The 22,548-nt window shown below is 38.4% G+C and overlaps 1 protein-coding gene across 3 annotated transcripts in view; it reads left to right on the top strand.

Moving 5' to 3' along the window:
• The window catches only part of LOC101860003 (alpha-methylacyl-CoA racemase), a 25,890-nt gene extending 11,313 nt beyond the window's left edge, over positions 1 to 14,577 (top strand). For all 3 annotated transcript variants that reach the window (XM_013079140.2, XM_013079138.2, XM_005092140.3), the window contains 6 exons: positions 7,275 to 7,392; positions 8,007 to 8,142; positions 9,204 to 9,347; positions 12,377 to 12,559; positions 13,089 to 13,250; positions 13,828 to 14,577. In XM_013079140.2, the coding sequence (XP_012934594.1) occupies positions 7,285 to 7,392; positions 8,007 to 8,142; positions 9,204 to 9,347; positions 12,377 to 12,559; positions 13,089 to 13,250; positions 13,828 to 14,219 (1,125 nt within the window). In that variant the 5' untranslated portion in view covers positions 7,275 to 7,284 and the 3' untranslated portion in view covers positions 14,220 to 14,577. The remainder of the gene's footprint in view (positions 1 to 7,274; positions 7,393 to 8,006; positions 8,143 to 9,203; positions 9,348 to 12,376; positions 12,560 to 13,088; positions 13,251 to 13,827) is intronic.
• Positions 14,578 to 22,548: the final 7,971 nt, after the last annotated feature.

Genomic DNA, 22,548 nt, shown 5'->3' with positions numbered 1-22,548 from the left:
CTTTCTCTCTCTCTCTCTCTCTCTCTCTCTCTCTCTCTCTCTCTCTCTCCCTCCCTCTCTTTGGTTTCTTTTATTGACACACAACAACAACTTGGGTGCCGACGTGAGCAAATTTCAAATTCTGGTTCACCCACGGCCACTGGATACCTCACACTCGTATTCAGATATATTTTAAACATTCTCCTTGCAATAACTCCTTACGTCAGGAGCTTCGTTAAACTCGCCGTTTTCCTCCAGTATTTTTGCAAAGTCCAGATGCATGCATCGGTCCCGTAACACCACGCCTTAGCGCAGGTAGGACGTACGGTCCCCTAGCGCCAAACACTATGGGGGCGTACGGTCCCCAAGCGCCAAACACTATTGGGGCGTACGGTCCCCTAGCGCCAAGCGCTATTGGGGCGTACGGTCCCCTAACATCAGCCTTGGAATAAACCTCTTCATGTCTTGAGTGGCATCTTTTCAATTTCATCAAAAAGTATTGATTTGGGGGAGAAAAACATATTTTGACAATTTAGATCTAGACCTAGATCTGGCACTCAAAAATATTGATTTCTAAATAACAATGCATTGGCAATATGAGTCAAATCGTATCAATATTATAAAAAAGAGTCCTACACTTCTACAACGGCTCGGCGTAGCGAATGAGTTAACCTCTTGGGCTCTTGTGGCCTAGAGGTTAAGGTGTTTGCCTCTCATTCAAAGGTCCCGGGTTCGAATTTGGGTTCAAATCGGGATAGCGACAGAAATATGTTCTTCTTAAAAAATGACTCCTTCACCTCCAGGATCTTTTCCTGCTCTCTAGCAATGTTTTGTCGTCTGCTTTCATCTCCACTTTCTGCCTCCACCCCCTCACCTCCTTCTGCGGCCTTTCTACTGCTACTTGGCTCCTTCTTAACTATTGTCTTTCAGCCGCACCCCTGATCTTCTGGTAAGCCTAGGAAAGATCTTACACCAAGCCTTCTGGGACAAGGGCGAAAAATCTCGGCAGTCGCGTGTAAAAGTTGCGGACGTTAAAGATCTCTTGGTAGATCTAGATCTTGTCTAATCTAAAAAGCCTACAATTTTATGACTGACCTGTGTTTCACCATGAAGTTTTGCAAAAACTTTATTTGATCTAGGTCTATCATGAATTATAAATAAATTGAAGGAAATAAAAAAACAACAACCCCAAAACACAACAAACAAACAAAAAATTAGTGTCTACGTTCTCTAACGCTAGAGGACGTATACAAGCTGTCTACATTCTCTAATGCTCAGTGCTTCCAAGCGTGGCATCGAATCCCTCCCGGTCCCGGAAACTTTGGGGAAGGGGGGGGGGGGTTGGGTTGGGTTTTTTTCCCTCTCCTTCTCCTTACTGACCAACAATTTGCACCTGGACCCCCAACCAGGAAGATTAATAATTGGCTGGAGGAACAATTGGCAGGGGTCTGGGGGCCACAGGAGGGCCCTGGATAAAGAAAATTTGCAATTGAAGAGCTAAGCAAGATTTGGCCTCTCCAATTTTAAAAATTAGACTCACGGACCAAGGAATGCCACTGTTGAAAATGTTCTTTAACCAGGCATAAATTGGTTACTTTAAGGAACAGTAGCCCTACTATACTTAATAGATCTATAAAAGCTCCTCTTGGGGACAAAACCAAAATTTGATGCTTCATCACTACATAAGAAATTACAAAGTAACAAATTATAATTATGGGGGAAATTGTTGGTCAGTCGGGAGGAGGAGAAGAAAAAGATAAACCAAAAAAACCCAACAACTTCGGGACCGGGATTCGAACCCACACTCATACACTTCAAGCGCAGACACGCTGTCCATTTGGCTATCAGAACATCCAACGACCAGAGGTAGATTAAGCTTAATATATACAGCACTGTTTTAGGAAAGGAAACAACATAGATCAAGATGTTGACATCTAGTTTTCTACTTCTACAACAAAGAAAGCGAGAAAGTCGGAAACAGGGGGATGTGGGGGGGAGGGGGATATCAATGAGGCGGCGGGCATCGGATTGGCAGATGAGGTCCGGGCGAAACTAAAAAAAAAGGCGGAACATTGGAAGCATTGAACGTTAGAGAACGTAGACACTTCCAAAAAAACCCTCCAACAAAAACAACAAAAACAGCGATATATTCCGGTCCCCGCGTCCGGCATGGCTTGCGCCCCTGTCCCTCCCACCCTTTCACAACTCCATTTATCGATTAATTAATTGATCGTCAATTTTTTTTCGACTCTGGAAATCGATCGTAATCGACTTTGAAAACATCTATCATTGCACTGCACTACCACCTACTGAAAATGTTGGGGTTTTTTTACTCATGCACCCATCACATGTGTAGCCTACATGTTTGTTCTACTCTCTTTCTAATAGTATTTTGCATCGTGAACACGAATATGGCCTTCATTTTTACAACAAATCAATAGTTATTGACTTGTTTGAAAACAGAACTAGGACCAGTGGCGTAATGATATTTGACTTGTTTTTAACAACATGGGGGGTTTCAGGGGGTCCCTCCGACCTAATTTAAAGAATCTAGGGAGTTTCAGGGGGGCATGCCCCCCTGCATTTCACAATGATTTGATGTTTTGGCCTTTAGGATTGATATTTTTACTTGAAAACAATTGATTTGCAAGGGTTAATTTTAGTGGCCGTACGTGTGTTCTGCAGCAAAAATTATGGCAGTTTAGCCCTCAAATTGGTGCATCTGTGTGTGGGTGCATAAGTAAAAATTTACCAAAATGTTTAATGTGTCCCGCGTGCTCATTATGATTTATGCAGTTGCAAATGCCTTACACTTACCAAAAGAAAAAGAAACTCTAGATCTATATATCCAGCTCACGCAACGCGAGGTGGCCCAAAAGGGAATCAAAGTAGACCTATTTGCATGCTGGCAGCTTTTAAAGAATAATCCATTAAAAAGAATTTAAAAGATAAATTTTATGACATGTAATTTTAGAGAGAGAGAGAGAGAGAGAGCTTTGAAAAATTGTGGAGTTGGTCTCCTTTTCCTTTTTACCGACAATTTTTGCTCATATGAAAAGTCTTTTTAATCAAATTATCCTCCTCAGCGGATTTCATATAAGTTCAGAAACCATTGACTCTCAGCATTACATTATTTGCATTGCAAATCAACAACGATTAGCAACAGAAAAAAGTGCCCATACAAATGATTGAACAATCAAGAGATATGGACGACATAACCCTACAGTAATGGCTCTGTAAACGGTAAACAGGCAAAAGTCAGCGCATAATGCAACTAATAATGGTGTGATATTATGACGTGTGCAGCATCCCTGGTCCCATTTCTCTCTCGATCCCTCTTGCGGCAGGGCCCAGCTCTGACTGATTTAGTCTGTAGAAGAGCCGGTGGTATGCAAAAGATGTTTTTGCACACCGTCAAATTAAACTGAGGATGCTCATGACCATCATGGAAGTTGGTAAAGGTGAAATCTTTTAGACCCCTGGGGTTCAGGATTAATTTCAGAAGATGAATACCAGCTGTATAAATTGTGATTGGTCTTATTAGAGCATTTTCACCAGAGGCACATTTGGGACACTTAATTGAATTAATTGTGATTTGTGGGTTGAGGAATCTAAAGCTTTCGAATGTATGGATACGAAAAGAGCCAGGACTGGTTTATTGTCCTTGTTGGATCCGACCTCCCGTTGAACGTGACTAAGGCTAAAGTAAAGAAAGCAGACAAGTTGAAGTTATTATACATGATGTATTATAGGATGTAAGAACACCAGTAATTAAAACAGTTGTTCCCCCATATGACGAAAATCTCAAACAGCATCAGTGTGCATGTGTTTGAGCTGTGTTCTGACCGTCATTTCTGCATTAAAAAATTTTTTTTCCCCCGGAACACCTCTCGTGTGGAAACGTACCCTCTCAAATCTAGGCCGAGATCTGCATAAGTAAAGGCGGAAGCTTGGATTTTCTGATCAGGGGAAGTAAAAAAAATTGAAAAAAATGAATGTCTTGATCTAGACCTACCCATTCAGAGTTCATTCAGTTTCACACAGCCCACATCGCGTTCCCACCCACCCCCTCCCATCCCTACTGTAGGCTAACCCTCACCCATCCTCTTGGCTTTGGGGCCCATATTAGGAGGCACACTAGATCGAGCAATACAGTTTCTTAGGAATCGAGGATGTGCCTTGTGCTTCGCATGAGATGGAGAGAAAGGAGAAAAATTATGGCAGTGAATGCTGGACTATTACCAAAGATGTATAGTGAAAACAAATTAATAGGAAGCAACTGGTTCTTGTGGTCTCGAGATACCGTGTTTGCCTCTTTCTAAAGGCCCTGTGATTGAAACCTTTCTTTCTCTAAAATTTTCCCCTTTCAGCTCTTAATTTTCTGTTCTCAAGTTCTATTCTTCTGCTTTCATCTCCATGTTCTCTTCTCACTCCTGGCCTGCTCTGGGCTCCTCTCTCCTTTACTCCTGGTGCCTTACTCAAGTTACTGCTGTCTTTTAGCTACTCCCTTGATCATAGGGTAGACCAATAAGATCAAACCTCTAGCCTTCTCAAATAAGGGCGAAAAATCTTGCATGTCTTTTATGTTTGTTGCGCACATTAACGATCATTTGATGGTCCTAGCTAGGAGAAGGCTTTGGCTGCCATTTGGGCAAAATTCAAAATGAATTCCTAACAAATCTGAAAATACTGTAGTTTTTATTAAAAAGATACAGAGTACCTTCAATATCAGAATGTGGCTGCCATAAAACAAGGGGCCCCACGAAGTAGGAAAAAAGGTAACATAAATCAGTTGCAGTGCAGGTTGAAGAACTAGCAGTCGACTTTTCCCTTGATATAGCAGGAGAGCAGTGCTAAGAAGAACAAGAAGAAAAGTCACAAACCCACCAAGGGATCATGTCAGTTCATTTTAGAGTAAAGGGAGACCATTTTACCGGTTGCGGGCCTAAACATGAGTCACCAAGGATTCTCCCCTTGGTGCATTGGTTAAGATCCTGTTCGCCTAAGATTCTACATTTTCCTCGCTCTTGAGCTCTGGTTTCTTAGACAGGGACCGCTGTATTTCATACTTTAAAGGTTATAGGAATACAGTCAATCCTCGTTTATGGTTTTACCGCTTACCTTGGGACGAGCATGAAGTTGGCTGTACAGCAGAGCTGGTGGTATAACGGGATGGCACTGATTGCTATCCTGACTACTAGACTAGTGGTTGACTGGTAATGAGAGCAGAGACAAATTGTAGCCTGTCTTGCCTCATCTAGATTTCTGCAGCACAATTGCCAGGGGCAAGGTAAAAACAACTATGAAACGATTATAAATGTATATGTACAGCTCCGGCTGAGCTTAACGTAAGTCCAAACTGAAATTTTTTGCTGGATCAGAAACTAGGCTGTAGGTGTCAAGGAACCTGTGGACATACAGTTTACTCTTAATCTGATACGCTTAGGGGGTGGTGTGGGGTGGGAGGGGAGGTGTACATACAATGAAGTTTGACTCTATTTATATTACAAGATGATGAAGATGGTAAGAGTTCAATGGATGATGATAAAAAATGACCTTCTGTATCTTTATTTGTGACAAATCAGAAGCCTAGATCTTTTACTTTTGATTGATATTCTTATTTGAAAGTACAGGGGATGTTGGTTGTCCAAAAAGATGGAATTGATTTTTTCTAGTGCAAGCGATAATGTATAATTCATCGAAGTAGGGGAATGTAGATTTTAAAACTTTGCAGCTTTCTGTTTAAATCAATTCAGATTTACTTTATCTTTTTTATTATGTGCTTCCACCCCATACTGTCATACAGAAATGGATCATACTTTCTATGGTTGAATGAAAGAATATGGACAGCAATGATTTATCCGCTCTAAAATACATGAGCTTCCTCTCTAAAAAATAGTCTTCTGTTCACTTTTTATGCAGGAGAGAAGTGTCTGTGTAGACATGCCAGTCGAGTTTGTTGTCTATGTTTCGAGTGGCTGCAGGGGCATTTTCTTTTTTTTAATGTCAACAAGGTCTTTGGGCTTTTTCACATTTAAAAGCAGCTTATGAGTTTCACACTACTCAGAAAAGTTAAATGTAGAATTCTGATTAGCAATTTCATCATGGTCAGCCTGAATGAGCCGAATTATGGTTGAATTGTCCGCAAGTTTTATCAACTTGATGTTGTTGGCAATTTGGCAATTTTTTGTGTACAATGTAAACAAAAGTGAAGTGGCAACAAAACACATCCTTGAGCACCCCCTGGGGTGGTGCCACTGACTGAAGTGTGTTTAAGCCATTCCCAAAGGGGGAACGTTTCTCGTTCTAATGCACAGTAGAATTGTAAATGGTCTGATCCAACAATGTCGTCCTCATAACTGTGCGTGAACTACAACAGGGAACTGCTGCTTATTCTTTCCTAATCCTTACTATCGCCATTTTCCTCTACTTCTTTTGTATGTTTGTCACACTCTTGTGACCCGCTATTTCTGGGATGCCTTGATAGTCGAAGCAGACTTTGTGCTGTTGAAGCTAGAGAGGTGAGCAGAGTAAGTCTGATTCCCTGTAAGGACTTCTCTGTTGACATCCACCCCTTGGCGCTCATATGACCTCATGCAGTTGCGAGGGCCGTAAAACCTCTACTAAAATGAACAAACATGATCCTTGAGGGAACCCTGTATTTGTTGTGTTATGTGTCAATGAGGAATGTTTCAATTTTACGCACTGGGCTCAGCTGGTCAGAAAATTCCCTGTTCATTATTATTTTAAATTGATGTAAAGTTTACACCTATGTTTTCTAATTTCTTTAAAAGGATAGCTTGCTGGATAGTATTAAAGGCTAAAGGAAAATCAACAATAAGGATCCTACAGTATGTTTTTGATTTGTCTAAATTATGTCTATAGATATTTTCAAGAAATAATGGAACGGCGTCTTCCACACTTCTCTCATGGTAATGCAAATTGTCCAAGTGATGCTAAGTGAAGTTATTTGATATGAGGGATGCCTATCTTCCCATTTATGCTGTCTATGAAATCATTTACAAAGTCTTCAGTTTGAGCAAAACAACACTCTTGTGAAAAGTAACATTCTCCTTTAACACAAAAAGAAGCAGATCTATTATTCTCTTTACAAGGAGATGATCTATCATGTATAACTGAAATTTGATAGTTATTATGTAATTTGGTCTAATTTGACTCTTGTGAGCTTTAGAATATGATGCTTTTGCGAGTGCTTATACATTTACTTTCTTGTTATTGCATTCATGATTGCGCTACATTTTTTAAGTACATGAAAACTCATTCTCTTTTGATAGCTGAAGAACCATGGCTCTCAAAGGGATAAAAGTGATTGAATTAGCTGGTCTTGCCCCTGTGCCATTCTGTGGCATGGTACTGAGTGATTTTGGAGCTCGGGTCATACGCATTGACAGGGTATGTATGTTCATGGCTTATTGCACAGACAGTTTATTCAGCTCATTGTTTGAGCTCATTCAGGATGGGGCCAAAGCCTCAAAGCCTGAACCCCCCCCCTGTGTGTGATTAATTAATTACCAAAGCCTGTTTGATTCTGCTGATGAATATTTGGACGTGTTCTACTTCTACCCATATTATAAGTCCAGACTTATGTACTTCTGTGTTTGAATGCATTAACTCATGTCAGGCCGTTTTGTCACTACAATTTTTTCAAAGTGTTGTGCTACTGTTTCTGAGACTTTTTGTAGCTAGAGGAACTAAATGGGTGGATTGTGAAACATAAATAAATCTTTTTTTTTTTTTATTCTTAAAAGAAATATCAGTCAAAATTAATGTAGACCTATTGGCCAGTACTGTAGTAGTAGCAACAAAGATTCAGTGGAAACCACTGTCAGCAGAACAATCAATGGTTCTCTCCTATTTTTTTTGCTATATTGTCTGCCTTTTGCTTATCCGTGTTCCCTTTAGATTTTTGTACATATTGAAAATATGTTGGAGGAAAAAATTGACATTCATTGGATCAATTATTAATTTATTTATCTTTTCATTATGGAACTTTTTTTTTCCACCAGCCAAGTGGCGTCAGTATAGATCGACTTGCCAGGGGCAAGCAGTCTGTTTCTGTTAATTTGAAAAAGGAAAAAGGCATCAATGTTGTGAAAAGGTTGTGCCAGTCAGCAGATGTTTTAATCGAGCCTTTTCGTCCTGGTAAGTTCTTACAGTAGTAGCACAGATTACAGATCTAGAATTGATAAAGCTGTTGAAAGGAGTGGTTCGGTTTATGATTTCCAAAATGGTTTCATTTGTACAGATTAGTGAATGAATTGTTGTAAAGTGTCAAATACCTAATGATATTACTGTATGATTAGTAGCTTTAATCTTTATTAATTTTGTTTGCTATGATACCATAATGTTGTTCAGGGCTATTTTTCTGTTATAGGTTTGTGTTTTCATCAGTTACGAATTTGCACGTTCTATGATGTAGGTAAATAATTATTCTCTTAAATTTCGTTGTGCCTTTTTATATTACCCTGCAATATATTTATAATTTGCTAATTTTCTTTTCATTGACCTTTTCTTCTTTTCTTTAAACTTTCGAAGGGATTAATCATTTTCTTTTTCATGCTGATGAAGCCCAAGAAAATTTGTTTTGAATCATATCATGTTTTGTTTGGGGTAATATCACTGATCATTTTGTTTTTATCATGTGTATCAGGATGTTGTGGAATCAGGCGCTCATCAATTTATGCGCATATTGAATTATTAGTATCATCTTAATATAGCTTGTTTATTTGTTATGCTTTTGATGAAAACAATACCCATCTATCTTTAATAGAACTCCGAGATATTTTAGAATGAAGGAGGTGGGGGTCACCTGGTTTCAGAGAGGAAATTAGAGAGAAAATGGCCCCCATAGTTTGGTGACTTTTAAAGCTTGAGAATCCTTGGAAACTGTAAATTTACATTTTTTGTGCCTTTTATTAACAATGTTTATAGTAAAATCCACAGAACAATGGTGTTGAGCCAAAAAATGAAAATTCGATAAAAACTGTCAAATGGGAAGAAAATGCTGTTTTCTTCGATTTCACTATTTTGACGAGCAAGCACCTGATTTTTTTGGCATCATGACCATGTTTGTCATTGTTTTGAGTCATGAGTCGATGTGATTTTTTTTTTAGAGTAAAGAAAATTGTGTTAAATCTTTGAACCGATTGTCTTTATCACAATAGATCATACTAGTTGTCCTGAATGGTCTTGAACTTTTGCAGGAGTCATGGAAAAACTGGGCCTGGGACCAGAGGAGCTCATGAAGGCAAACACAAAATTGATTTATGCTCGGTTGACTGGTTATGGTCAAACTGGAGCAATGGCTCTCAAGGCAGGGCATGATATCAACTATATAGCAATGTCTGGTAAGCCTTTTTGCTTTTTTTTCTGATGTGATATTTAGGAAGGCAGTGGACAAACCTGTCAGTGCATTAGCTTAACCTATGAGAAAATACAGTATAACCCGGATAGGTTGAACACAGATTACTCGAAATCATGCATCCGTTAAACTGTGCCTGCAATCCCATTTTTTTTCCTTCTTTATCTTTGTAAGAAAAGTACGCGAAGCTCGAACACAAACAAGGAATAGTCAAACTAATTACGCTTCCATTCAGGTCTTAAGTCAATGTCCTTTGAGGTGCACTTAAGACAAAATAATGTTGATAATTTTTTTTAACGGAAAGAGACAAGGCCGGAAAGATACTACCTCCCCCCCCCCCCCCCACAGAATCCAGCTCGCTGCAACACATGTCCCCCCGCCTCAGGCCCTACTGCTCCCCCCTCCCCCCCCCCCCTCCACAGAAGCTGCTAGCTGTACTTTTTTTTTTAGCGTGCGGCTCGACACGCGTGCCCTCTACGGGCGCTTAGTTCTCAGGCCTATGTGGAGCAGCCAAGAGGAAGGGTTGTGCTTCTCACGATCGGCCGCCACACCCCTCTTTGCAAAGGACTGCGCGCTTGGTGGGAGAGGCGGGGTATTGCTGCATTGTTTTGTCCTTGCCTTGTTGATTACTGTTGCGAAATGCTTATCTTGTCAAATTGTTTATGTTTTGAAAAATTTGAAAAGGCACCGTTCCATTGGTGCAAACTAAAGACCGCTCATACTGACCCGTGCAGTTAAACTGTCTTTGTATCGGTAGGCTCATTCCCGATCGAACTCGAAAGCGTTGCTGATCGTGTTTCTCTTTCTCAATCTGTCAATTTCAGCTTCTCTCAAATTTCAAATTCAGATCAATAGACATATATATCTAACCTATCTGATCTAGGTCAATGGCCGAAAAAAAGAAAAGCCTCTGTTCGGACCCAATCTTTGTTGCTTCTCTTGATTTCCTAACACAGCTGATGCCATAACTCTGTTCACGTAGCCCTCGAACTACGGATCCCTCGAACTACCGAGGCCAGTCCGGATGAATTCGAGCTATCCATGTTATACTGTATATGAATGTGAGCAGTGTTCTCTTCTGAATGCATGTACAGAAACAATTTTCAAGCATACAAGATAGTTTTCTTTGCTGCTGACAAGTATTCTGCAAGGAAGAAATTGTTAGTTGCTCTAAATTTGTGATGTTCTCCCAAGGTCCAGATTTTTAACCAGTTTAGCACATGGCTTTGGAAAAAGTATAAAATGTTGTATAGCAAACATGAGAGACAAAGTTGGGCCTTTGACTATAGTTTTACATTTTACCTAATGCTTTCTTGTACAACCATCCTGTTTTTCTTATACGTGTCACAATGCAGTGGAATCAGGTGCTCGTCAATTTTTTGGTATCATCTGAAAGCTTGTTCATTTGTCTTGCTTTTAATAAAAAGATTACCTATCTTAAACAGAAATCGAGATATTTGTGATTGAAGGAGGTGGGGGCTGTCTGGGTTCAGAGGTAAAAATAAGCAGGAAAATGGCTGCAAAAGTTTGGTGACTTCCAAAACTTGAGAGTCCCTGGAAAATGCCAATTTACATTTTTTGTGCCTTTAATCAATGTGTTTGTGTAAAATCCAGACATTAATGTGTTTAAATGGACATGAAAAATGTTGAGCCAAAAAACAAAATTTCAATAAAAATGGCCAAACATGAAGAAAAAAGGCCTGTTTCATCAATTTCATTCATTTGATGAGCTCATGATTTCTCCATGACACCTGACATATGTGTTTTTCTGTAGGTTTATGTCAGTCACTTCTGCCTCTAGGTCTTTATATTCTGTATTGTGATAGTAGTGAAACCAGAAAACAAAGTTCACAATTCCTGTCTCTGCCTCTCTATGTTTCATGGGTGTATAAGTCTATTCTCATTGTTTTTGAAAGTTTTCTTTTCTCTTATAGTTCAAATGTATTTTTTAAATTATGTATGAGTATGAGTCAAGCTCTTTTAAATTTCTAAGAATAAAAAAATAATCCAGCATACTCTGTTATAACTCATGTTAGTTCAATATTGTACGATTAACTTTTGTCCTGCGTCTGTGCCGAGATGCGAATCTTATCAGCAACCGATTACGTCAGACGTGCCGGGCAGGCCGGCGGGGTCACTCAGTGTGTACAGCGAGCGCGAGGGAAACGTGTGTTTCCGCCATGAATACCGCGGGAGTGTGTTAACCGATGATGAAAATAACGCTCTATCTTTCATAGCTTTCTATTTATAAAGTGTTACAAACACATGAATAACCCCCTCTCGCAAGCTGATAAGACATTACGAGTAGTTACACCCATTCGAATAACCTTTCTAGACGCTCTTGTTGTTATGAATGACCTGAGGTTCGAAAGGGGATAATACCTGCACAACGGTATTCCAAACTATTAAACAAGCTTATTTTTTATCAAGTAGTATCATTTCATACAAAATTAAGCTCATTTGAAAGATTTTGTATAGAAAAATGGAAGTCTTCTTTCCTGACTATCCTTTCGAGCTCCTCATGTCTAAGTGGGTCAATTTCTTCTATAATTTCATTGGACGAACATCTAGAGCTACCAACTTGGCATGTTTTGAATGAGACGTATGCCTCGATTATGAACCAACGCAGGTGGTTCTAGAAGAAGGCCACAAACGCACACAAACTCAAGCAGACTGACGCACACACACTTGACCTGCGTGAATGGGGATCCGACTCGGGACCCGAATGACAGGTACGATGATGCGCGCTGCGCGTGCGCTGAGCCAGGGGCTACACTGATTCGGGACCAGAAAGTAGGGGAGGTGCCGAAATAGGCTTATCGGGCGACATAAACCCGGCTCCCGCAGGACGAGGGCTAATGATGTGCTTCTGTTTGATAATTCCTTTTTATCATCTATTTTTCCTTGTTTTATTTGACTGTCATTGTATCGAATGTCTGTCAACTATCATTGTCATCGTCCCCATCTGTGTTTCTCCTTGTCTCTGAATTAAATTTCCTTTTTTTTTCTTTTCAGGTGCACTCTCAAGGTTTGGAAGGTTTGGTGAACGTCCTTACCCGCCTGTCAATATTGTTGGTGACTTTGCTGGGGGTGGCCTCTCCTGTGCTCTGGGTATCCTCATGGCTCTGTACGAGCGGTCAGTGTCCGGCAAAGGTCAGATGGTGGACTCCAGCATGGTGGAAGGATCTGCATATATAGGTATGAAGGCCATTCATCACCTTACACGCTTTTTCTTCAGCAGAGAAAATAAATTTGCCTGTATTGGAACTGTTGAAGCCTTGTCTAATGGCAAAGGGTATTCTTTCCAGGATTGTTCTGATGCTGCTAGCTTGTTCTTACGCTCTGTATATCTTGATCACCTGGGAATATGAGAAAGTTTTGCTGAATATACTTGGGTGTAACAGTCCTCTTCAGCAAAGACTTTCTTCGATTTGTGAGGTCTTCAAGATGAAGTAACAAAGTACATAATATATAGATAATTTCCTTGAACACCTTTCAATCAGCATTTTTAAAATGCAGCAGAATATTTGGTCACTTTCTCAACCATCTCAGGTCACAAAATACAAATGCAATTGCCAAACAAATATTATCATGGGTTGTGAGGGAACTGCAACTACTTTGCTTGTCTTGTCAATGTGTTTAAAAGTAAGTTTTGTCTCATTAAATCTGCCAAATCTTGTTTATGCACATTGAAAGTGTATTTTTTGTTTTTCCTCTTTGTTTGTAGCCAGTTTTATAGATGCTACCAATGATATGCTGTTTCCCAAGCCCAGAGGGAAAAACTGGTTGGATGGAGGTAGTGCGTACTATGACACCTACCAGACAAAAGATGGAAAGTATATGGCTGTCGGTGCTCTGGAACCCCAGTTTTATAAGGACTTACTAAAAGGTATAAAAATTGTTCAAGTACAAGTGTAGTCAAATGCTGTCATGATGACTTTCTTTACTTTACTTTTCCGATCCAGTGGCCATTTGGGTTCTAGCCCTGCAGTCATGATGACAAAAGTTCACTGATGACTAATACTCTCCTCTTTCTTTAGGGGGCTTGTCAGAATAGTGGAAAGTTTCTTTTCTCCCATATTCATGCACCTAGTACAGTCCTGTTATGTTGAAACCATGGCAGGTGGGATGGGCTGCCTGGTCTTCTTGAATGAGGTCAAAAAGATTTACAGGTCTGCTCATGCTGTTAATATTGCAGGTGTGAAAGGCACACTCTCCTTTGAAAGTGGAAGAAGAATTGACTTATCAAGATGGGCTGTCATAGATTAATTCTAATTCTTCCCAAAGACAAAAGTGAAGAGACTTTCGTCTTTACAAGTCACTCATTTAGAACTTAGTTGTGTTAATGAGATTTGATGTTAAGTTGAAGATACTACGGCAAAACTTCAAGTGAAATGTTTATCAAGTCTTTTTTTTTTCATGGTGAACAATGTAGTTTCACTTTAGTTTTTGATTTTTTGTTTCAGGCTTGGGTCTGGAGGGAAGTGGGACCTCTCAGTCAGATGATCAGGACCAGCAGAGGCAGTTGTTCAGTAAGATTTTTGCTACGAAGACATCAGAGGAATGGGTTGAAGTTTTCAAAGACTTGGATGCCTGCGTTACGCCAGTGCTCACTCCCGAAGAAGCAGCTGATCATCCTCACAACAAAGAGCGAGGATTATTCATCAGGGGCACTGTGCCCGAGCTTCAAGGTGCCCCTGCTCCACGACTCAGCAGAACTGGGGCTGATGGGACTGAAAGAGCACTGCCTGATTGTGGGGCCAATACTGTTGATGTCCTTTTGGAACATGGGTTTTCTGAGACTGAGATTAATGATTTAGTCAGTAGTGGTGCCATATCCTCAAATGCAAAATTGTAATTTCCCAAGATCTAAAATCTTGAATACTGTTTGTGCTTTACTAAAGAAATTTTTTCCTTGAAATGTTGTCAGAGAAAGATATGGAATGGATTTCCATGTTTTATGTAGCAGTTTATTGGAAGTAGTTTATTTTTGTAAACAAAGATGTGAAATTGATTTTGCTTCTCTGCATTGCTAAATGTTTTTAAAAAATTATGAGAGAGATGTGGAATGAATATCTATTACATTTCTAAAACATGGTCTTTTAATTCATATCATTCATCTTTTGGATTGTTAGCAAGGATATCAGCAGCTGTGTAACTATTCTTGATTTTATATGAAAGATCATAGAGTTGTTTGAAAAAAAAATAAGGAAAAATTTCCACAGATTCTGTTCTTTGTTGAAAGAACTTCCCCCTGATGGCTGTACTACACCCCCTTGGATCCTGTTTGTTATAATGGCAATAACAATGACAATCTTTATTTATCTCTTTATTCAACTGTTTGTGATGGTGGTGTTGAGCACTCGCTACGATTCTGACTCTTATCTACTTTCTTGATTAATCACCTTTACATGGTTTTTGTTGTTTGGAAAAAAGGAAAAATAAAGGTTGTTACAGGAAAATTTGAGGGTGAAGTAGGATTGAAATTATGTAGTTGAAGTTGAAAGTGAGATACTCCTGGACGCACTAGAATATACCTTGTTGTACTCTCATTTCAATGATTATGGCATTCTCAAAGATTTAGTCTTTCTTCTCGCACATCTTCCCTAATATCCCAAGAATTCAGGTTCAAGGTGACTAGCTAGGATTGTTTATTGGGTACAAACTTGATGAAATTTCTGTGCTTTTGCAGCTGCTGTAGCGCCAGTCAAGGCTTTAGGTATAGATCATCATTGAAAAATGTATGGCTTGCTTTGAATCTGAACAGCAACCCAAGGCCAGCATTGCATGCTTCATCTTGAATCTGATTTAGATATTATTGTTAAGGTTCATTGGTGATAATCGCTATTTTATCAAATCGAAAGCAAACCCGAAGCACAATTTTTTCTTTGAACGCTATTAATTTCACAATGATAACATTGTTTTCCGTGTTACTGGACATCCAATGGAATTTAAAAACAAGTTGAAGTATGCTCTTGAATGTTTGAGCTGAGCAGTAATAGTGACAGGGCAAAATTTGCTAACAAGACTAAACAATAATGTGGTAGTCCCTGAAAATGTATTTATGGGCTCATGTACATGTTTGGTGTTTTTTTTTACACCCCATGGACGCAATTTAGATCATTTAGGAGGCTGGCTTCCGATCCTGCAAGTCAGGACCAACCCAGGCTGAGAGGGACACATCCCAGCAGATAGACAGATACTGAGACTCTATGAAAATTTCCTCCCCACTCAGGAATCGAACGCCGTTTTCCTGCGTTTAAAAACAAAGCACCTTACCACTACACTACAGATCCCAGTATGTTTATGGGTATATAAGGTGCCTTATAATGTATTTGTTTATGCTTTTAATAGGAGCGTGTGTGAAAAAGATGAGTCTGAAAGTGCGAGAACTTTTTCGTGGCATCTTTTATTTCATATATTTCAATTTTGTTTTTCCTTGGGTTTTTTTTCTCAGGAAACTATAAATTGTATTTTGCTTTTCATCTTAACCCTCATTAGCATATTTCAAATGATGTTTTTATCAGCTATGTTGATTCCTTTTTCTCTCAAATTAGGAAAAATAATCAGGCCCCCACAGGTTATTTTTTTAACCTTAGTTGATGTATGATTAACATGCCAATGATTTATTTGACCTTAAACTCTTCTCTCAATAACAATCAGCTGATCACCTTCCTTGAGACAAAAGGGCCCCACACATGGAAGGATCACGCCCTAGATCTGGCCCTGAACCTGAAAAACTGTCAGAAATTGCTGGTTGTGTGGCTGATTTCATGAAGCCAACACAGGTCCAGAAATTTAAACTGTGCCAAACATTTTTTCATTGATCTGGGGTAGAGTGTATGGTGGGGTAAAAATGTTCTTATTCTTTTGTTTAATATGTGTATTTGACTTCAAATTTGTTATCTGCGTTAAATTTACCATAAAAATCGTAGTAAATACCATGGTGGTTTGATGTTAAATAAAAATTATGCTTTAAAAAGAAATCTACATCGTGCACTGACAGTGTAAACTACTGTCAGACATAGTGCCAATATTCTAAAGATATTCTAAAGCAGGACTGCTGCATGTGTGTTAAAAAATGGGCCCAGGTTGAGGCTTGAGGCAAGACAGGTTGCTCTGCTTGCGTCCATTGGCTGGTGCATATATGGGCCACTTCACAGCTTACTTTTTCTTTTATGCTCGATTTTTAAAATCTCATCAACATTGTTACTGAAATATTTACTTGTAATATTAAGGTGTGTTTTAGTCTGATAGCTGTGTAATACCGTAGTGTTCTTTCTTAACTTTGATGATGCACTTACTAATTTCTACATGTTATAGTTAATTAAGTCACTCAGAGAAAAGAGATTTACATGTACTTTATTTCTTTAGCTTCGAAACTGTTTGCCACAGTTTTAAAGAAAATTCTTTGAAATTCTTTGTGTTGTTGTGCAGTGGAATCAAGCACTCGTCAATTTTTGAGCATATGGAGTTATTGGTATAATTTTAAAACCCTTTCATTTTTTTTTGCTTTTGATGGAGAAAAAAAATACCATCTATCTTGAATGGAAGTCGAGATATTTGCGATTGAAGAAGGCGGGTTCACCTTGTGCCAGAAGTAAAATTAGCGAGACAATGACCGCCAAAGTTCGATGACTTCCAAAGCTGTAGTGTTCTTTAATTGGACATAAATGTTGTTGAGCCCAAAACAAAAATTCAATAAAGATTGCCAAACCGGCGGAAAAATGCCAGTATCTTCAAGTGCCTGATTACATAGCATCGCGACACATATACAACTGTATTGTACTTTGACTAAGGAAATTATTTTATTTGTTCAGGCTTCTATCATCATCATTGAATAGGAAAGTATGAAAGCATATTGACAGTTGTCATTCGTCCCTGTTGATCAAAGTTCAAGGATTTAGAATCTAATTCTGAATATCCATTCTTTTATAATTTGTGCCATTGAATCTGTTTTTTGTTGCAAAATCAATAATGTACTACTCAGAGCTTGCAGAAGGAGGGAGCAGTATTTTTTTGTTTTTGTTTGTTATATGAAGAATACTGGATATTATGAAGACTCAGGGATATATTTGATTTCCAGAAATATGGCAATGCACAATATTCGTTGCCTGGTAAACAGTTTTGTATTATCATAACATATATGCATTCCTTAGTGTTTCTTCTTTTCTCTTTTACCTTTGATATTTTTATGGTAGGGGACAAGAAAACTCAGCCCTGAGCTGTGCCCACAAAAGTATCAGAGACAACTATTTTCACCTCAGTATAATTGTGTGTGTTGTTGTGCCCAGTATGTCTCTATACTTACCCAATGAAGTACTAATAATAATTACCCATCTGTCTACATTGGGCTAAGTAAGAAAGCTGAACATCAAGTTATATAGTTCAAGACTACAAACGTAAGATGAGTAGATAGTAGATAGCGCCAAATTCCAAGTGAGGCTGTTTGGACATGATTTTCATCCAATTTTCCTTGTCAATGAATAAGCGAGTTTTATTTTCTCTAAAATTAGTTTTATGTTTGCATGCTTTTTTTTGGAAATTATTTCAACATGTGCAGTGGTCATGGATTATTCATATTATAGTGCAGTAAAAATTTGTGGCGCAACTTACTGTCAAATATCTCCCCAACTATAGAAAATAGACTCTTCAACTTTTGCACAATGACTTATATCAATTTGTCTTAACTGATGAATATTTAAAAAACCATCTGTATGCTCTATTCTAGAGAATCCCGTAATAAAATACTTATAAAAAAACCCAGTCGATGGTTTCTACAGATTTTATTTTAAAGAGATTACATCCTTTGAGCTGGAATAATATCACTTTTAAAAGCAAGTTCATCTTACTCTTCTAATCGTGACACTCTGCTTATGGAACTCATGTTTTGATCACCTGTAGTGCAATTAATGGTGAGGAACAAAACTTACTTTTTACTCCATCCCTGCAACCATGAATGATTACATATTATTATTGTTCAAACCAAAACACACTGGCTCCAGCACATTGCTACTGAACTTTAAAAATATTTTAGCCTCAATTGTTTTTGTGGAAAAATATTATGATTAGGTTCGGTTAAGACAAAGTGATACAATTTGCTGTGCAAAGTATTGGTGACTTTGATTCACCTGTTAAAAAGATATTTTGGGGATAAGTTGGGCACACATTTTTTTGCAGTTTATTTCTCCTTCAATGATTGGACAATTATTTACTGCGGAATTAATGAAGACATTAAAAAAATGAAATAACTATTATATTTTTTTTTTACCCCTTTTCAACAAACTTATCTATCAATTGACATGTTGATTTTTTCAATATATATACACCAGATTGTCAACTGTATTGTCTTTACCTATTCTTGTGTGCCATTTTGACTTTAAATAATTATAAAATTATTTTTAAGAATTCAAAAACCGCCAAACACATCATGTAATTTTTGTTTTCAGTCTTATCAATACATATGTGAACTTTCTATGATGATTTTATGTGTTATTATTTATGTATAAGAGTCATTTCATCTTCCCTTCATTGCATCCTAATTTTGCCTTTGGAATTTAGATTATTCCTCAATACTAACCTGTCAAAGCACAAAAATGGAATGTTTATACTTTCATGTTGGATAGGAACCTTTGTTATAGTTGACTAGGTTACTCAAAGCAAAATTAAGTAGCATTTTTGAGCTGGTAAACACATGGATGGTGACGCTGGGCCTGTTCATTTAACATTTTCTTAGTAGCTAAAGGGTGGTTGGTGGGTGCTCTGGCGTGGTTTGCTCTTTCTTTCCTATCAAACACCTATCCTCCTGATGTCTCCTCCTTTTGTGTGTTTGTTACTCTCTTGTAACACCTCTTCATTGTTCATGGTTCATTGATGCTCCGTTGGTCTCTCCAAAATTTTGCTGAGGGTCCTTCCACTGATTGTGCCAGTGCACATCAGCTGGTTGAACGTTCTTCTGTTCTTTCCTGCAAGGATGCCAGTTTGTCCGCTTCCTTTTTGTATTCCCAAAAGCATCATCCTCTCCACGGCAGTACTGGATGTAACACCTCTAAGCTAGGGCTTTTGTATATAACTATATTGAGTTGCGATTGCCGTAAAACTCTTACTAAAACTTAGTGACCAGCCTCACTGAAGGCCATTGAGTCACTGTTCAAAATTGAGAAAATGGTACATGTTTTAAATAAAACTTATAGTCTTGTTTTCTTGAATGTCAACTCTATAATAAACATATTGAATTCATAAATTTGTTACTGTTATTCTCACAACTTATATCGGTTGGTACTGGTGTAGACAGCAAACTCAGGCGATTTCACATGGACACGGACAGAGTTCGAACCCACGACCTTTCATTTGTTAGCTCAACAGCCTTTTCACTAGACCACCTATGCCGCAGTATGAAGTGTTTACTCACTACTGGCCCTGCTGTTTGAAATACTTTAAAAAAAACAACAAGCATTTTTACGTTGGAGGACGCGTAATAAAGGATTCACGTACACATTATATAACATTACTTTGTCGTGTCATGTGGCGTAAGATCAGGCCCACCTCAGGCCATTGGACCCTTCCTTTTTCAAATTATTTATTTTGTTTTATTTTTTTACATAATTTTTAAAAAATTCGTTGTTTATCTTTTTGAGTGTGAAGACTCACGTGGTTAAAGTAAAAACGAGTTTCATCAAATCAGGGTGCTTCTTCATGATATTAGTCAGTATAGTGATAGAAAACTAAAAATTGTTCTTTATTAATGTTTATGCACCATGTGAAACGGGGGAAATTTGTGTTTATAGACAAGCTCTGTATTGAAATAAAACAACAATTGGCAGGGGAAGGCAATGGAATAAATAATATGTGTGAGAGATTTAAATAGTAGCGTTGGGGATTGAGACTTAGTTTCAGAGACGGCTCCAGGAAGGACATGTCAATGTTTTCAAAACTTCATGCACACTTTAAGTCTGACAGATTCATGGAGATTTCTGCATCCTTTGGATAAAGCCCACACGTGGAGCAGAGGTAGCCCAATGATCACTAGACGACTCAACTTTACATGTTTGCTGGCGAGTCTCTTGTTTCTGCTGGAAAAGAGTCTGCTATAAAAAGGGAATACATAGGTTTTAATGTTCACCATATAACAGTGACTGTTGAGTTTTCCAATTTCAAGTTTGGGAAAAGGCAACATAAACTAAGTACTGAACTCCTTAAAGACCCTCTCTGCGTACTTGACGATATTATCTTAGACTGTTTGATACGTGTGGACCAGTGTCTATGCCAAACACAAGAGGGAGGGAGGAGAGGACTAGAGGAGTCTGAGTAGAGGAAAAAAACAAACACAGACAGAAAGGCTTCACATTTCTTCAATAACACGGACGTACCTTTCGAAGCAATCATAATTTTTCAACAGTTTTTTTAATTGTCAAAATGTGTCACAGCAGACATCTCACTGAAGACTGAACAGTTTTACTAAATGCCTGGAGCGCAGGTCTTCAAGGAGTCGCACTCCAGACTTGCCAAGTCGAGGAGAGACTCAAGCTTGTAGCTTCGGGACTGGGAGTTGGTCTAAAACAGGCCGGGGGATACATGCATAAATGTAGCCTACTTTATTGCAATTTTTAGGAACTTCTTTTCTAATACTATAATGATTCTTTAAAATCCAGAAACTTAGTTGTTGACTCTTTCGTCCTTTTCCCCCCAGTAGGGATCTCTATAGCTCTTTATGTTTTCATAATATTTTTGTTGTTGTTTTTTTTTAATTCGATTTTATTATTTTATTATAGGCCTACTGCATTTGGAAGTCGCGCTGCTGCTAAAGTGGTCAGAAATTTTCAACAAAATATTCAGAATGTTATAAAATCCATGTGAAGACGTCTTTTGGTTTTTATACATGTTAATGGTGTTCATGCAGTTTACTAAGAGTGAGAAATCTTTATTAAGTTTCGTCGATTTGTGTTTATCTGCAAATTGTTTAGAAAGCGTCTAGGCTACTCTGAAAGTAAGAAGACAAGGTATCGAAATCATTTGAAGTACGTGTATGTAATGAAAATGGTCCACGATTTTGGAAAATGAATAAACTTCAAAAACACTTCTTTTGATCTATCTTCATTAGATACAAACGTGTACAGACTCTGCGAACGAAGTGTTGCGTTTTTATTCATGGAGATCAGTATATTATAGAAGGCTATGTACATAGGGGGCTCTCGGGGTCGAGAGGTTACAGTGTTCGCATGATCTCATTCAATAAGTCCCGGATTCGAATCCGTACAGCGACGGAAAATTTTCTTCTCAAAATGTTCTCCTTTCACACAAAGTTCTGTCGTCTGCTTTCGTTTCCACTTTCTGCTTTCTGCCCCCACATCCTCACCTCCTTTGCCCCCTCCTGACTCTTTCTGTTCTACTGCTACTCTTTGACTCCTTACTGCCGTGTTTTAGCCACACCCCTGATTTTATGGTAACACCTAGCCTTCTCGGATAAGGGCGAAAAATCTCGGGGTCCCGTGTGCAAGCTACTTACGTTAAAGATCCCTTGGTGGCCCAAAATCGATAAGAGTAGGCTTCCGCTGCGACCTGGTCCAAATTTTTTTAAATTCCTCATTCTGTCCCCGTGGTTTTATGCAAAAAAAATTTTTTTGAATTAAGAAATTATACAAACTGAGCCCAAAAATGTGAAATTATGCGATTCTGTTAATTTTTAACTAAGAATGATAAAGGAAAATAATAAGAAATTATGATAAAAATGATCAAATATTGCTAAATTGTGCGGGGTGCATAAAACGACAGGGACAGCTCATCATCATCGACATCATCCGGTGCCTTGCCAATTATTAGCGTGGGTGATCATTGACCTCCACTTCCATCTGTCTTGCGTTGCAAAAATGGTGTCTGTTGTTCTTGCTGCTCTCAGCCATGTTGTCAACTTGTCTAGCATCTTTTCCCTCTGTCTGCCTCTGTCTCTCTTTCCATCAAACTTGCATGTTGTTACAATGCTTCTTTAAATTTGATGGATGGATCAAAATTTCCTATCAACTGAAAATCAATAATGTGTGTCGCGCGCTCATGTGACTTAATGCAGTTGCAAGCACCGTAAAATAGGCATACTTACCCCTTCAAATTAATAATGATAATAACAGATCTAGTAATGACAATAATAATAATAATAATAATAATAATAATAATAATAATAATAATAATAATAA

This window comes from Aplysia californica, unplaced genomic scaffold (genome assembly GCF_000002075.1).
Source record: "Aplysia californica isolate F4 #8 unplaced genomic scaffold, AplCal3.0 scaffold00041, whole genome shotgun sequence".
NCBI classification, from domain to species: domain Eukaryota; kingdom Metazoa; phylum Mollusca; class Gastropoda; order Aplysiida; family Aplysiidae; genus Aplysia; species Aplysia californica.
The sequence above is the reverse complement of the archived record's forward strand: the minus strand, read 5'-3'. Positions and strand labels throughout refer to the sequence as shown.